Raw genomic sequence first — 17,703 nt, 5'->3', positions numbered from 1 at the left:
GATGGGGGAAAAAAAGCAGCAGTAAAAAGGATAAATGCCTTGTGTGTATAGAAGAATGGTGGGAGGAGGTGGAGGAGGAGAAGCGTCTCACCTCAGAGCTGTTGTCAAACCACCAGAAGAAGGTCAATGTTCTGGTGTGGCTCGGCCAAACCACTGCAGTCAGATTAGCCTCCTTCCCTCTGACGGCTACAATGGGAGCGGAGAGATACACCCGCTCTAGTGGACCTGCGGCGATGACAAATACGCCATCATATATCCATACATGCATCGAATGAATGCAGCCAGCAAGAAAAGTATTATTGTGATCGCAGTTGATGTACATTTAGCTTCAGGTGTGTGCTTTTGCATTTTCCAAGGTTAAAATGCATAAAAGTAGTAAAACCATGACTGAAATGTAATTCAGCGGGAACGTGACTATCCATGAAAGAAAAGAGGTTTATGCTATCTGCACAGCCTCAGGAATCAGTAATGATGTTTCTTATTCACATACTGGTGATGTGTAAAAACAGTGTGCTGCTGTCAGATCCTTGGCTGTTTTCTGCAGTAGCTGTCACGCGGTAAATCCCAGTCGTTCTGTAGATGTGCTTGATGCCATCATCCGCCCTGCTCAGGTTAGAGTACGTGATCTTGATGCCATCTCCAAAGTCTAGCTGGATGCTGGTCCTCAGCGAGTCTCCCTGTGGACAGATGGTATTACATAGCATCTGTCATCATGGCTTAGGTCAGGATACTTTCACTTGGACCACATGCAAGGGAAGAACGATCAGTCTGCCGCTGAAGTGCTGGAGCTGAGATGTCATATAGGCTGTGTCATAAACACTTTGAAGGTGAATATGAATGGAAAAAGACAGAAATTCAGCAGAGAAAAAAAGTGGAAATGTGACAAGAGAGATGCAGAGGCAAAAAAGGTCATGAAAGAGTCCCAAAGTAAGATGGAGGAGTTTATAATCTGGTGTCATTTTTCCAGCTGATCACTCAAAAACAGACACATTGCCATCACCAAAGTGTTTTTCATACAAATTACAGAAACTTTAACAACAAACTTTTGGTTTTATTACTCAGGCTTTGAGCTATCTGTAGTGAGATGCCACGCTGAAACAAAAGATCAAATAAACTTCATTTGTGGTGATCAAAGCTATGAAAAATTGCACTTTAAAAACATTCAGCAACACCCTGTCAGGCATTTCAGAAGAATCTAGTTCCAATTAAATTAGTTAACAATAAGATCTCAGGACTAACTTCTTCCTTAACTAACCTCAAGTTGTTTCATTTTCTTACATTTAATGAACTTACAAAAAGGTGCAAATCTATGTTATGTTAAAAGAGGTAAATTTGAGTGGAACAGGGAACAAGGAAAAACAATGTTTGAGGTGATATTTCATAAATACATCCATTTTTCAGGCTAAAGGTTTGTTTTTTTTTGATAACCTTCGAGTTAAAGCCGTTCAAGTTTTTGGGCAATCTATGTAAATCCTACAAGGTACACACATTGCATTCAGATCTGGTTTTTGGTGCAGTAATGTGCTGCTGTGAATATATTAGTCATAAATAGATCAACATTGTATATATTAGTATTTTGAATATCACACTTTTCTCTTTTCTGCATTTGTCTTTTGAAAAAATCAATACATATTTCCCAGAAGAGAAGTCTTACAAAATATTCCTGAGAATAATTTGAGATTTCAGATTACTTTTAAATGAGGTTGGTAACTGGCATCATCATTTCCAGTTCCATCCATTTTTGTAACTGCTTATCCAATTCTGGGTAGTGGAGGAGGGGGCTTAAATCGACGTTCTTTTCTTTGGGTTAGGGTTAGGAAAATGAAACAATGAACACCTCGGAAGAAATTAAGAAACCGTCTTCCTTTCTTTTATGTGGTCTTTTCTATCACTGGCTATTATATTCTTTTTTTCTCTCTCCTCCAAAATGAATCTCAGTCGTGCCTCATGGAGAACTGGATGATGATTCCTCGTAGGCTCCCAGTTCCCGCCGAGCGAGCCAGACCGATGGACGACATCTGGAATCCGATGCTGTTTTCTGGCAGACGATGACGACATCAGCTCAAATAGCTTCTTCAATCTCTTAAACTCATCTGAACTGATGCAGATCCTATTGCCTTTCACATCATGATATTGTAACATGCAGCTTTTCCAGCCCCTCCGTTTTTTGCTTTGTTTATCTTTTTAAACAAGCTTATATACGTTTCCTTTCTGGAATCAACTGTACATCAGTCGTTCTATTTGCTGTCCTCTCTGTTGCATACTTTACTATTAATTATGTTTTGTAAGGTGACCTTGATTGTCAGCGCCATTTAGTAAAGTTTTTTATTATTACAATCAACTCTGAAACCAGTTTTCACATTTTTCTTTTACATCTTTTACGTCCCTAATTATTTCAGATCATTTATGCTAGCCTGTAGGCCATCATTAATTGAGAATAACATCCTTTGTAAATGTGTCCATCTCCAGCAAGGCACATTGTTTCTTACAGGTTTTAATAGGAGGTTCAGTTTGTCACCATAAATTATATTTAAACAACAAAATATAGTAGCTGAAAAAGAGGACATAGCATGTCTGATTTAATGGGCACTTGAGCAGATCTTTTCTTTAAAATTTGCTCCTACCACCTCCTACCACACACAAATGGAAAAGTATTCAACATAACATCCTCACTTCTATATAACAGCAAGACAAAAGTAAATGAGTCATTCATTTAGCTTGGGAATTAGGAAAAAAAGCAGGAGAGCACTAGCCTGGGTTTGGTTCATTATGCAAAATCTGCTTCTTCTTACACTGCAGTGACTTTTAGGTGTAATAACTCACCTCATTGAGGGAGACCATAAAAGTAACGTTGCTTCCAACAGGGGAACTGAGCTCTCCCTGACTGGTAGACAGCTGGAGGCCCCGGGGTGCTCTGGGACGACACGGCTGCCTCCTGGGCGAGTACACATTCCTCCCTGCCTCCTTACAATTATTGGACAAAACCTTCCGATACCTTTTGAGCATAGAGTAAGTAAAGAGCATTGTCACATCGCATAACAGAACCCAGCATTAGATACATGTTTTACCAGTTTTCAAAAAACATAAAGACTTAACTGTTAAGTGCCAGTAAATTTTCATACAGCTCACAGCTATTTACCAAAAGAGGGAAAAAAAATGTTTTTCCCAAAAGATTTTTTTTCTTTGTTCACCACTATCACATTTATTTTTTATTTATTTCCGCTTGGAAGATGCTCCTCAGTTTTATTTCTGCAATTTAGTGCAGGAAAATAGCACCCAGCAACAGCACATACTGTGCATTTGGCAGGCTGAAATACAGACCTCTATGAGCACACTTAATTTTGTCAGTTTCCTGAATGTAAAAAAGCTTCATAACCAAAAACCTGTTTTGAATTATTATACATTATGAATTATTATATATTTTAGAATTGGGAAATAATGCAGATTGGGCCCTCCGAGCCCTATTTCTCAACCAATAGGAAGTAAACTATTATTTTCTGTTTATGTACTACACAACATGACAAAAAAGGTGTAATGGGATATTGTTTTGTGATGGACTGAACATTGGGGGCCACTTACCCTGTGCTGTTTAGGAAGCTTTGGCTGGTGCTGCAGCTTTTAGCCGCACCGTTTGGATTAAACCAAAAAGCAGGGGAGCAATTCCCATCTGCCTGGCGCTCCCATCCATAATCACTGCCAAAGCAAAGCAAAACAAAACAAAAAAAAAAAAAACTTCATGAAATGATAAACACTGCTACTCAGAGTAATCTAGCTATGCACGCTTTTGTAGTGGGGCAAATGCTTTGCATTTGGAGCTTCATGGCATATTTTAAGACCATAACTAGAGACATGATTGTCAGACATGTGGGATCAAACAGAATTTCAGACAGATGGATAAAAGATATTTAAAATTCATTTAACGATCCATTATTAATTGAATTCTAATAAGTCACTTGCCATTATGCAAATCACAGCAGCGCGATGAAAAGTTCTTAACTCCGATCCATATTTTTCAAACTATAATTATATCCGATGAACAGAGTCATATTGGTTATTCTGTAAATATGCCGTGTAAGAGGGATATTAAGCCTTATGAAGTTCTGCAAACTGATACTTTTGTTCTTTTATTACAGCCCTAATTACGCACAACTGAATTAGATGTTCAAAGTAGAGAGGCTGTTTGGTAAACATGTGATGAAAGAAATTAAGAGTCACTGGGGATAAAAAAAAGTGAGTTACAATATATTCCCTGCTAGGAACACTGAATATAAGCCATTACCATTCAAAATCATAAGCTGTGCAGGGGCATGGCTCTGAGGAATAGATCCTGGAATAGTCTTGGGCCAGCATGCAACGGTTGCCTGGCCTGCGCTTCATATAGATCTGCTTCTCACCCATCACACAGAGCTCTCCCTATATCACAAAGAAGGAAAGAAAAAAAGCTTGTCTTCTTTTTCACAAGTCTGAAAGAAACAAATGTGCAAACACGCGCTCGAATCGTTAATAAATCAGAAGTGATTAATAATCCTGTTACCTTGTTGTGCAGGTACCATGTCTGATAATCTCCATCCATGCATCTCCTGCTAAAGAGGCCTTTGTAGTCAATCTTAATCAGTTGCCACTCTGACCGATGGCTGAAGTGCCCAAAGAAACTGAAAGATGATGCATAAGAAAAGCAAGATTATCTTGAGACATAGACACGCAGTTTTCTGATATCATATTCAGCACCTGCAATCTGAAGTCTGTCATTAATGTTAACAGGGAACATAAAATTCCTCTTGATTAGTAGAAGTCTAAGTTAATCGGTTGAACCTTTCCTTGTTTATATCAACACAAGAGTTAATTCTTCAGATTTGATATTGTTCTATTCCTCTTGGACGCTACCCATGTGTCTCCTTACGTGATAATATGATTGTCAGACTCTGGCTCCATTAAAACTCCATCCACATACAGAGGAGCCAAGGAGAAGCTGTGGCGGTCCCATTTCTTTCCTTCATCTAGACTGATCCTGCGTAAAGGAAGACAACAACTGTCAGTGGACGAATATCTACCTACCGTTGTTTATCTAGCTGTAGTAGATAAAATTATTGTTTTCTCTGTGCGTGTAACATTAAACATCACGAGCACACAGGTTACAGAAAGAAAAAGCAAGAACAAAGAAATATGATAAAAGATTTGAGTTCATTTAGCTTTTGCCGCGGGTGAAAAATGAAGCACCTTGAATTCTCTTCAATGTGAAAAATTATCTTGACAACAGACTGAACAATAGAACAAATGTTCCTTGGCCCAGGTAGATTTTTGAAGGTGACAACAGAAAAGAGAGATATGACTCAGGTTGTAACATTAGAAATAGATTTGGGGGGTTTCAAATCACCTCTCTCGGAGCTTAATCACATTTGACAGGGCTGTAGTGTGCAGGGACATCAAAGTAGATAGTGTTACAGAGCTCCCACAATATGAGGGACTTATGAGGGCATTCTGAGTCTCATATTTCCACCCTGCTCTACTCCTCATTTACATAAAAGCACTCAAACCATCATATCCAACCACGAGTACAAAGCTGTAACAGACTCTCTTCCGCTGGAAATGACTCTGACGGTTCTGAAGCTGCAGCACCGATACAATAATCATGCAAACTTGGCCCATCAGCATTTTAAAACATTAAATATAATCATATGCTGCAACCCCCCCCCCCAAACAAAATTGCACTCGTGTAATTTCCCACTACAACCCCAACACCTACAGTTTCTATCTACAGTATTTATGGGATTAGAGATTACTGAAGGAGCTTATACCTACCATAAGTGTCGAATTGGCGCCGCTGCTTGCAATACCGCCAACAAAGCTCCTCCATTGTCAAGAAACCAAACGTTGTACTCTTCATCAAAAATCTGAATCGGTAAATTTGAAAAAGAGACACATTTGCTCATTTTATTAGGCAGCACCATTCTTTAAGGTAACCATGCAAAGCGTGTCATGGATGTCACCTGTCTCCAGCTATTTCCTGCGTCAGATGTTATAAACATCCCAAGGTTGGCAGAGGACAGCTGTGTTCCAATATTCCCTGAGTCCAAAAACATGCATAATTTCAGTCAGCATTTACATAGCAAAGACTCACTATAGCTCATAACTCACCTATGTGCACAATCAGCTGATAGAAATCACTCAGAAGCTATGTATGTTCTCATTTTCCACTGCAGGAAAATGACAGTTTAGGACTTAGCCTGATCTAATCATCTCACCTGAAATATCAGATTTAGTCTGAGAAGTTTTCATATTTGACTTCAATGACATAAAGAGGGCACTGTGTGATTAATTGTGTGTTAGCTGAACTGCTACAATGTATTTACCTGAAAAACAATGAATAGCTACAATACTGTGCAAAAGTCTTGAGCCATGGCTCATTGCTTTATATTTGGCTGCAGAGGATACGGGACTGTCTTGCAATTTTTATAGGGGTCTTCAGAGATAGTTCTCCAGGCTGTCTGAAGGTATTTCATAGATTTCCTTTGGACATTGGCTGCAATCGTTCTCCTTTTCAGTCCAGTTTTTGTGCCTGACCATTTTCAGCAATAAAACAAGTACCTTACCCAAAACATGAACCACTGTTGTGTCTCCACATCAGTGGAAGCAAGGAACCAATTTTAAACTATTATCGTTAGCAATTTTGTCACAATATCATGCAATTTATTCTGAGTTCTTTAGTTGAATCTACAAAAAATGTCAAAGATAACACATTTTGACAGGTATAAAGTAGTAAATGAAAAAGGGAGAAAAGCCTGAGGTTTGTCAAATTACACGACACCTGAATGGGTCTGGATAGCAATGACACTTACCAGTGAAATTGAGTGATATGAAGTTTTTGTTTCAAATTCCTCTCATCTCCTCAAATTCTCAATATTATCAACATGTATGGAGGAGGTCAGGAGAGAGGTACTACACTGAGTGTCTTATACTTATGTAAAACATGGTGGAGACTCTGTAATGGTTTACCACAGCATTGAGGATCTTCTCAAAACTGATGAAATTATGAACACAGAAAAGTACACATTTCAATTCACCATGCAACACCGTCTGCAAAGTGTCTGGAAAACAACGGCTTCATTTTTCAGCATGACAGTGATCCCAAACACACTGTCAATATTAAAAAAAACATGGAATACCATCAGCCATGGATTGGCCTCCCTAAATCCCAGACCTCAACATTAGTGAAGCCATGTGGGATCATCTTCACAAAGAATGGAACAAAAGGCAGCCAACATCCAAAGAAGAAACCTGGAGAAGTATTCCTCTGTACTACTTAAGGAAATGATAAGGAAGCTTGCCTAACAGAGCTCAGACTTTGTTGAAGTTCAAATCAACTACTGACTTTCAAGCTCAAACGAACTGTACGAACTCTGTGCTTCTATATTTAATTTCCATATAAATGTGCACATGTTTCAGTTCTCCAGTGCATCTATCTCCTATTTTTCTATCAAATTATTTTAAAAAATGAGAGGAGACTCAAGACTTTTGCACAGCACCTTAAATTCATGTCCTAATGTAACTCTACCTGTAGCCACAATGATTCCTGGAACAGACTTTTTGCTGGTGATTGGTCCGGATGTGTAAGGATTCTCTGACATCTCCAGTTGAAGATGCAGTGAGCAAAATGGCTGTCAACAAAACGGATTCAAATACAGCACAAGTTGAAACAATATATATCTCAGATCTTAACAGCAGCAATTATAATTAGCTCGGCTTTCAAACTATTCTTCCCGTTGAGCGAAAAGTGCTAACATTTTCAGACACCATTTATAAAACAAAGATACTTTGTTCCTCTCATCTCCTCTGCTAGGAGAAAAAAAAAAGAAATGGCTGAGGGGACACAGAGGGCATTTGAATTGTTTCATTCTAAAGCAAACAAGGCATGTAATTAAAATTCCCCAAGATGCACTGATAAAAATGGCAAAATTGATTCAAATCATTTCACTCATCTCCCCGAATAAAGCGTACCGAAAAACATCAATAAGGCTTTTCATACGGCTGAAGTTGGAGGAGGGGGTCAGGAAACAGAAGAGAGCATAGTGGTCATTTGTAAGACACACAGAAAGACTATAGCCTGCTATTAATTGAGGAATGTACATGATTTTAAATGGTCTCTGAAGAACATATTGACTGGATTAGGTGAACATCATACCTGCTAAAAAACAACACAGCCACATAATGTAATTCAGTGCAATCTAACTTTCATTAGTCCTGTTTGACTACAGTTTCAGAGGTTAATGGAAAGTCTAGACCCCTAAAATGTAATGCAATGACACTCTATGACTTAAACTGATAATAAGAATATTCCAACAAAGCATCTTTTCAGTCATTTAGGGGACTAAAAAGACAAGTCGATGCTGAGGCTGGCACCTGGCCTGGTGCAAAAATGGCTTCGTCTCCAAGAACATCCAAAACACAGCTGATGAGGCTGAAACATTTGAGGAATGTTTCATGTCATAGGCTTAATTTTGCATGAATAAGAGCATTCATTCACTCCTGCCCAAAGGCTCAAGCTCACCAGAATGCAGTGAAGGTTATTTCCAGCCACATCAGTGGCAGGAGCTGGCAGCAGGGACCATGTTTGCCCCTTGTTGTATGTGATGAAAGTCTTTATGTAATTATCCACCAGTTTGTTGGCAAGATACATGCCATTTATCCCCTCAACCTGAGAAGGAAAACAACAAAAATGCATTCATTACTGTCTAAGCCCTTTTCACTTCTAGTTTAGAAAATCAATCTATAATTATTGACTCGTCTTTTGAGCCTCAGTGGAAGCAGGCTGAAAATACATGGCACTGTAAAAAAAAAAACTCTATGAAAGGATATTTCATGTTTTGAAAAATATTCTTTAAAAGTACAGCATTATGAGCAAAATATGTAAAGTTTTATTGTTAATAAATCAAAACAGCTTTAAATAGTTTACTGTGTAACGATGCACCATATTTTAGTAGCTGTTCAGACAAAATATACTGCCAACAAAATTCTGATTTTTAATTATAAAAATGTATTATTAGGATGTTAATGGATTAAAACCTACTATATAATGACAGCTTCATAAATTAACAGTTCTCCAGCACAGTAACAGGAAAGGGAGTAAGTGGTGGAGTGCCAACATCAGTCCATAAACAAGGCTAACTACACACCTTATAAAAGTCCACTAGTAGATTACCCGCAGGTCCTCTGCTGGTTCTCAGGTTCTCTAATGAAAGGATAAAGTAGACCCCGGGAGAGTCTGAGATATACAGGCTGTAAGTGTTGTTCTGATTCCACTCTTGGACAGCAGCAAATACCTGCTTCTCATCTGTGCTGATAATATGCATGTCCTGTAGTAGGATGTGTGCGAGAGAAAAATGGACAGATGGAAAGACAGAATGGGTGAGAATGAGAGATGCAGGCAAACAAACACAAAATAGTCTCAGAAGAGATGGCATTAAAAGGCTTAAATGTGACATTTCTTCATAAAAGTCATGTGACCTAACTCTTAAAACAAAAAGCAACAAAGGTGATTTGAAACAATAACAATATCTTTTCTTTTTCTTAAATATCAAACACTTTTAGGATGTAGTTGTTATTTCTGTTGCTCACCTTTGGCAGACAATATTTAGGTAATTTCATCCGCTTGAATGATTCTCTCATGTAGGAGACAAAGTAGCTGGCTCGTCCTGACTTGGTTACCTTTGCAATGAAGGCAGAAAAGCTTTGTCACTCTGTAATCAGATCACATGCACTGTATATACCCCTGTGTCAAGAAGATACATCATATTTGAAAGTTATTTTTTTCACAGTAATACAAAAAGAAAAGAAATTTAGTTCAGTGGAATTTATTTGGACATTCCCATTATAGCCGTTGCTGTTGGTATGATTTTCTCCTACATAGAAAAGCCTATGTAGACCATCAGACAAATGAAAACCAAACTGAGATGGGAGGTGTTTACAAGACATACAGTACAGTGAAAAAGGTGCAGAAAGTAAAGTGAAAGTTGTTTTCATCAGTAGCTAAAATGCCGTAAAAAAAAGGGAAAAAATCCCTTTACTGTGGCCATCGTTTTCTTTTAAAACAGCACTCTCCTAGGCTTGCAAACACTTTTTCAAGGTACTAGGTTATTCAAAGCATGTTGCCGAACATGCCAAACATTGCTCCTATGGATTCTCTTTCATTGGGGATTATATCTCTTTGTATAATCCTGGACCAAACCATCTCCTAGTGGAAATTGTGAAAAAATGCAATGGTACACTTACTTGTTTGTTTTTTTGCTGTTTTTTCAGTAGGCAGCATATGTACTATGTACTCAGCAGGGTTGTCAAAAAAAATGGCACGTGCATGCTAATTGATACTAATAATTACTATCAGGTTACATACTCCTTTAATGCAGTATTGATATCAATAGTGTCACCTATGCCTCCTTCAGGTGACATAGAGCTTCACACTGCACTGTTGCAGAGAGGCACACAGCCCCTCCCCTCACTAGCAGCTAAACACATGAATAGCATAACAAACTTGGCAAAGCATCTGAAAGACTGATGTCCCACTCTTCAGGAGGTCAGTAAAGCTCCTGTTCCAACAGCACTTTATTATTGAACAGTTATCATAAATTTGAACTTGTTAACAGATCTTAACATACTGTATGCTGTTTAGCTAACACTAGTTACCCACATCAATAAGCTAGCAGCTAGCAGCTATGGTCAACAGTAAAACAATGCTTAAAACCTTATCTTTAGCAAACCTCATCAGTTCTGCCTATCTGTAACAGGATAGCAATTATTTGTGTCTGAAAAACTTGTGTTTCTGTAAAAGTCCCAGACTGAAGCTGGGAAACAGACAGAAAGAGTAGCAGTCTAGCTCTGACTGACAATAAAAACATGATTCTAAATCACCTGAAAGACGTAAAATAAACAGGTTTGAAGCTGAATACATCTGCATGAACCACTATTTTTAAAAATAAAAATAGTAACATCTGCATATGTAAAAAATATAAATATATAATAAAAATATTTTTCTGGGTATCGAATTTTAAATTCAACCTCTCTCTGATTATATGTTTAAGTTTGCCATAATGCTACAAATTGAATCTGGAGCCAATTACAAGCCTCCTTGACTGTACTATACGACACACAGATATCAAACAAATTATAGTACCTAATATTTTGTACAGCAATGCATGAGAGTTGGACAGCACCCCACTCTGTTGTGAAAAGAGGGCATGCATAGACTTCTATCGAAGGTGGTATATGAACACTGCTTTCCAGAGTGTTGAAAGCAGACAAAAATTAAGCACAACAGAAATTACTGTCATTATCTCAATTAGTCTAAAGCTAAGAGGCACTGAAAATTTTGCTGGCTTTATCTACAGTGTTTCTTGGAGATCTTAATGCACTACCACTTTCCCTTCCACTTACAGGCAGGGCAACACTACTTGATTGCTTATTTTCTAATCAACTAGAAGGATGGTGTTTGTCCCCCAACACACTACATTAGGACCCTAATGGAATAATCTATCGAAAATCAATGAGCTGCATTTTCCCAGGCCACATTTTTGAGGATGTTGCACTTGGCTGTTCCTTCCCTCCCAAGAGACTTTGGAGGTGTTGAAGACTGCTTATTTCGTTGTAGCCCAATCGATAACCTCATTACTCTTTGTCAAGTTAAATCCAACTGCCCCAAGCAATGAAAGTCACAAGAAAGTCATCTGTGCCACCAGATCTCCGTGTAGACACTCCCTGTATGTCCAGTTATTTTCACCAGCATCTTCCTCGTGTCTGCCTCAGCCTTGACGGTCAATCTCATCTCAGCTAAATGCAATTTGGGCTTTTTATTGAATCACCATTTCTGAATCACACTGTGATTTTTTTTTTTCATACAGTTTCATTCTTACACTGTAGCCATTCCAATCAAGTCAGTGGATTAAATGTGTTGAAAGTGAAACTAGGTCACTGCTAGCATTGCTGCTGCAACGTCATATCATATCAAAAGATTAAATCTGTAAATAAATAAATTAAAATGAACAGAAAATATTTAGGGGTGTTTATTTAAAATGAAAGCAGCCACAGAAAAGTAGTATAATTTGATTTTTTTATTTTCCCCAAATTTAGTTAGTACAGTCAAGGATGACCAAAATGCATCAAGCCTGACCAGCAAGAGAAAATTGCATAGCTGTGGATGGAAATCAATGACAGTGGAGGGCATTTGAAAATTAAATTTTCTAATAATGACCCTGACTGTGGCTGTCTAATTGGAGTCAAAGTCAGAGTGAATGATAATAAGGACACCAACCTGTCTATTCACAGTTCCTTTTTCAGGCATGGAGTATGTCTGTGTGGAAACTCAAAGACTGAGCGTGCCTTGACATGAACGAGACAAAACATAATCAAAACACACATCGGGCCAGTGGGGAACAGGTGTGTTGGAGAAAGCTATTACATGGGTTTTGATGGAAAAGGATGAATTGGGTGCACATGAGAGCAAAATAAAAACAAACGACAATGAAAAAAAGAAAAAGAAAATCAAAAAATCCCACAGACAGCAACCTTTGCATGAAAAGATGCCGACGACTGGCTTAGTTTAATCGATGAAAGTAATCTATTACTATGCAAACCTGTGTGAAAACGTATTCATCCTGTACGACGAGTGAGTTGGTGTCTACGTGTCCAGGGAAGAGGTACTGTCTGTTGCCTTCTGTGCATCGCTGGGCTCTGCACTTCACATACTGAGCACCTGGAAAGAGACAAAAGGAAATCAATCAGAAGTTGATTACAACCATTTATCTTCAAACAGTACTTTGTATGCAGTGGAGCTGCTATACTGTATGTAAATCCAAAATCCACTCCAAGTTCATCGCTCTGGAGCAATTTTCAGCTTGTGTAACAGTCAAACACTGACACTAGTCACCAAATACTTTTTAAATCCAAATTAGATTCAAGACTATTAGAGTCAAAGCTCTGGCAGCGTTACACGACAAAGTAAATTTCAAGATGTTATTGTGCCAGACAAGGAGAGGTTGTATGGTAATTCTTATACACATTTTCTCACCACAGGAGGAATATGAGCATCATTTCTAATGCAGGAGATTCCTTTAATTGGTTTGACAGAATAGACCACGCTGTTTAGAAAGGGGAAGCTGAGGTTTGTCTATGAAACTCAGGGGGGAGATTAACGAGAAGAAACATCCATCAGCCCACTAAAATTCTCCGTTTTTGTCAGGAGACACCTATTCTGCTTTACTAGACTTCAGGGACCAATCTGAACAGAAGAACAGGTCTCATCTTGCCCGTGACCTCGCTCTAAATGAGAGGCAAGGGGTCCTGTGGGTCTTGCTACTGCAGCAAACTGGAGTGCAGTACTCACGGCCTTTTCCGATGCGCGTCTCAATGTGGACCACATCTGATTCTCTGTCTAGCCCCATTACCGCCCTTGAAAGAAGAAGAGGAGGAGAAAATAAAGAGGAGCGGAAAAAGGTTGGTGGGTAAGAAAAGGAAAAAAATGCTCAGATGGACATCACTATTCTGTGAAACCCATAACAATATGTTTTTATTTCCTGTACATCAGTCAATGTACGATCTGTGCCACCAGCGGCAATTAATCTCAATTCACCAACAACAAAGGAAACGGCAAAAGAAGAGTAGTATGGCATGAGGGGGCTTGGCAAAACATCCCCCATTCCCATAAACACATACCATGGCAAATGTGTGTTTTTACAAAATTGTAGGAGGCTCCAGCCTTATTTTGAAAAATAACTATTTGGCATAATGTGCATGAAGAAATAGTATTCAAGTGGACAAATAATGCAGTGTTTCGGGTGCTGCTTCACCCGCTGCGCTCTTCTTATTTATCAAACATCTAACTGTTCATGCATGTGGAGAGGATGTCCTCCAACCAATGTCCTTTCTTTCCCAGCAAAAAACCCACTGGGTTTGACACATACCATGACAAACAGGGATAAACGGCCTCACATCAATATTCACTGCCTTGTGCCCGCACAGTCAAGATTACTAAATGACAGCGACAACAAAAACAGCATGTCATGTTTGTGCTATGGACAAAGAAACATATTCCTTCAGGTCTACGTGACGTGGATATAATCAGTTTCGAGCTCGACTGCTGTGAGTGAGATCTGCTTTTGACTAGAGGTCACAGGATCCCTCTAAGACTATAGAGTCGTGAACACTCTGATGATGCAAATTGCAATCACTGTACAGAAGGAGTTAAAAAGAAAGACGGGGGTCGACATAATCATACCAGTAGAATCTGCCTGGCATTACGTTGTCATGAACAAGCTGCCATTTCCTCCCAAAGTCCATCGAACTGTACAGCTGCAAGACAAAAACAGGCTGATCTTCATCACGCATAAAATTTTCAGGAATAAGATGTTACTGAGCATCGTACATTATTTTATTCCCACTTTAAGTTTCATTGTGGATTCACTCAGAAGATACCTTGCTGTCATGACTATAGGCGAGTATCCAGTTCTCCTGCGCGGGATGGAAGAGCAGGCTCAGGATGTTGAAGTTAATGGGATGCTTTTCAAAGCTCGCCCCTTCATCTGAACTGATGAGAACAGCACTCTCTACTTCTGGATCACTAAGCACCATTATCTAAAGTACAAAGGGCCAGATGATGTGTATTTATATACACACACATATACATGTATGTGTAGGTGAGAGAGAGAGAGAGCACCATTTAAAAAAATAATAATAATAAATTTCACGCCAGGAAGATGTAATAAGCAACAGGTAAATGCTAACCTTCTGTTTGTTGGTAGGGCAGACGTAGAGGTAACTTAAAACTGTCCTTGAACCCACTTTGTCGTTGAGTTTGGTGTAGGTGCTCCCATAATCAGTGGATCTGGACACAAACAAAAAAACATTTCATGTCTGATGAAAAAAATCCATTAGAGACAAATTTGAAAGCCCCATAGCAGAGTGTTGGGATGTTTTAGCCCATTAACTGCAAATCACTTATTCTTTAGAAGACTCCAGAGTATACCATACTTTTTTCGATTGATTTTCTACCATTCGGGCAGCCTTTTGCTTTAAGGGATGAAAATCTACTTGCACAGTCTACATTCATGCTAATGTAGGTTTTGTTGCTCCTGTAAAGTGCTGCGTTAAAAAACACTGCTACACTAAAAACTGCCATTCATTGCAGCTCAGATTATAAAAGGACTAAATGTGTAATGTAATCAGAGGGTGGTGTTTGGCTGAAAAGCAGGGCTTTCAAGTAGTAACTGTAGAGCTAATTTTTACAGAAATATGCTGGATAAAAAGATAAAATTAATCACTGCTAAAAGTAACCCCACGGTGCTTTTAGCAAGTAGTGAGCGGGCGTCTGTTTTGTTTGTTTGTATCTTAGGCTTCAGGCAGCCACGCCAAGTATTTTGAGTGGTAAGTAGCAAAACCCAGCTTTGAAAGCAAGATGCTGAGTCACATACAAATTTGCACAGCAGTGTACATGCATATAAATAAATATTAATAAAAGTTAAAGCTTTGAAGTCAGCTTTAATTTAATTTGCTCTAACTAGCTGCAACATCTGCCTATTATTTTTGAAAATACAATTTCAGTATTTATATAAATATTTCCAAAACTTTAATATGCTCTCCAGACTGTGGAGCCTAAATTGCAGATAACTTGGCAACTCATCACTTGTGTTCCAAGGGGGAAGCTACGTTTTAATTACTCTACAATTGCGCTCACTAGCCACTTCATTAGTTACACCTGTTCAGCTGCTCGTTAAAGCAAATATCTAATCAGCCGATCAAGTCAGTGCATTTAGGTGTGAAGAGATGTTCACACTGAGCATCAGAATTGGGGAGAAATTTGATTTAAGTAACTTTGAATGGAGCATGGCTGTTGGTGCCAGACGGGCTGGTCTGAATATTTAAAAAATTGAGAGTACTTGGGTATTCCCATGGTATGGTCAGAATTTGGGGTAAACAACATGAAAGCATGGATTCATCCTACCTTGTATCAATGCTTCAAGCTTCTGGTGGTGTAATGGTGTCGGGGATACTTTCTTGGCACACTTTGGGCCCCCTAGTACCAATTGGCAATCATTTAAACACCACAGTCTACCTGAGTATTGTCGCTGACCAGCAGAGTGGCAGAACTCAAATTATTTCAAACTGGTTTCCTGAACATAAAAAAATGGCTTCCATAGTCTCCAGATCTTAATCCAGTACAGCACCTTTGGGATGTGGCAGAAATCTGCATCAAATGTGTGAGCTTATCATGTCAGTATGGACCACAATCTCTGAGGAGTATTTCCAGTAGAATTAAGGCAGGAAAAGTCTGTTTTTTCTTTGGCCCTTTGTTAAGATCAACTTTTGTTTAAGCATCAAAACTTATCAAAGGTTTTTAACAGCATTTAGGACAGGTGAAGAATAGAGCCAAGTCATTTTTGAGGCCTCCCTGGCTAGCAGTTGAAGGATTTGTATGCATGTGATAGAGGATTTTCCTGATTTTCCTTCTTAAATACTGCCAACTTCTTCCCGTATCACAATGTGAAGAAAGAATCTTAGAAAAGCTTCCTTGTAACTTTGGAATTTTCACTCCACCTTCAACCCTAAAAGGTCCAAATAGCTCATCCTTAATTATAGCAGCTCTTACCAGTACCCCTTTTCCACCTCCACCTCCGCCCGGTGCACTTTGTGTTTAGTAATCCAGCCACGGACACATCCGTCTGCTCCAAAAACAGTCACTGTCATTTCATCTTGCTCTTGTTCAGCCAGAACTGGAGGGGTTACCCACATTCTTCTGCATTTAATTTGTGCCATTTTTAACAAAAAACTTCATTATTTATTAGTCACTCAAAGAGGTTTTGCAAACATCTAAAAGTCACTGCATGGTTTTTGATATTTCCCTGTTATTTAAATCTCGTCGTGGGCTACCTGAGATAATTAATTTGTCCAGTAATTATGAACACCTTAATAAACAGTGTGAATCAATTTAGCCTGCTCCCTCTCATATTACAGAAACATCACCTGAAAATGATAAACAGCAACAAGCTTTTAGGCTTATATGTTTTGGAGTTGAATAGTGTGCATAGAAATTATTATATGATAAATACTAACCTGCCAAGTGATTGTGCATGCAGTGTAGTTATATGAAGAATGATATGTAATTTAGCAACAATCGTGTAGCTTGAGGACTCACATGCACAGAAACAAGTATGCAAGAGACAGGATATGTATTATTTGGCTTATTGGCTTATTCGCTTTAGTGCTGATTTTATCTGTTGTCACGCTCTGTTTTGTAATTTTAACTTATTTTATGTATTTTATGACTATTGTTCCTTTTATTAATTGTGTTTTTGTAAGGTGACCTTGGGTTTCTGAAAGGCGCCCTCAAATAAAATGTATTATTATTATTATTATTATTATCACTGCTGACAAACATGCTATTAGTAGGCAATACAAATGCATGCTGCATGAAAGCTGTACAAACAAGAAGGAACAGCTGAAATACAAAAAAGGTGCAGTGAAGGATGACATCAGCTAGTGAAGGTGAAGCCACTGTCGAAGCAAATTAATACATTTGGCTCAATGATTACCGGTAGTTTGCCAATAAAGTGAAAGCAAGGCTAGTGTATGACATCACACTGCTGATTCTATTGATCAGCTACTGGTTCCAATAAAGCCAAAGGAAAGAGCAGACAACACTATTCACATAGGATTTGTATTGTC

The 17,703-nt window shown here is 38.6% G+C and overlaps 1 protein-coding gene across 2 annotated transcripts in view; it reads right to left on the bottom strand.

Annotated features, from left to right (window-relative positions):
* sorcs3b (sortilin related VPS10 domain containing receptor 3b) overlaps window positions 1-17,703 on the bottom strand; it is a 54,208-nt gene that overhangs the window by 11,764 nt on the left and 24,741 nt on the right. For both annotated transcript variants that reach the window (XM_040001497.1, XM_040001498.1), the window contains exons 3-20: window positions 14,767-14,866; window positions 14,458-14,616; window positions 14,261-14,334; window positions 13,370-13,434; window positions 12,621-12,739; window positions 9,613-9,702; window positions 9,171-9,350; window positions 8,546-8,692; window positions 7,553-7,655; window positions 5,988-6,064; window positions 5,800-5,891; window positions 4,901-5,008; window positions 4,535-4,652; window positions 4,280-4,413; window positions 3,580-3,693; window positions 2,824-2,995; window positions 491-677; window positions 92-225 (exon numbers count right to left, since the gene is read on the bottom strand). In XM_040001497.1, the coding sequence (XP_039857431.1) occupies window positions 92-225; window positions 491-677; window positions 2,824-2,995; window positions 3,580-3,693; window positions 4,280-4,413; window positions 4,535-4,652; window positions 4,901-5,008; window positions 5,800-5,891; window positions 5,988-6,064; window positions 7,553-7,655; window positions 8,546-8,692; window positions 9,171-9,350; window positions 9,613-9,702; window positions 12,621-12,739; window positions 13,370-13,434; window positions 14,261-14,334; window positions 14,458-14,616; window positions 14,767-14,866 (2,173 nt within the window). The remainder of the gene's footprint in view (window positions 1-91; window positions 226-490; window positions 678-2,823; window positions 2,996-3,579; window positions 3,694-4,279; window positions 4,414-4,534; window positions 4,653-4,900; window positions 5,009-5,799; window positions 5,892-5,987; window positions 6,065-7,552; window positions 7,656-8,545; window positions 8,693-9,170; window positions 9,351-9,612; window positions 9,703-12,620; window positions 12,740-13,369; window positions 13,435-14,260; window positions 14,335-14,457; window positions 14,617-14,766; window positions 14,867-17,703) is intronic.

This window comes from Simochromis diagramma, unplaced genomic scaffold, assembly GCF_900408965.1.
Source record: "Simochromis diagramma unplaced genomic scaffold, fSimDia1.1 OVJJ01000421.1, whole genome shotgun sequence".
Lineage (NCBI taxonomy): Eukaryota > Metazoa > Chordata > Actinopteri > Cichliformes > Cichlidae > Simochromis > Simochromis diagramma.
This window is presented reverse-complemented; position numbering and strand designations above follow the sequence as displayed.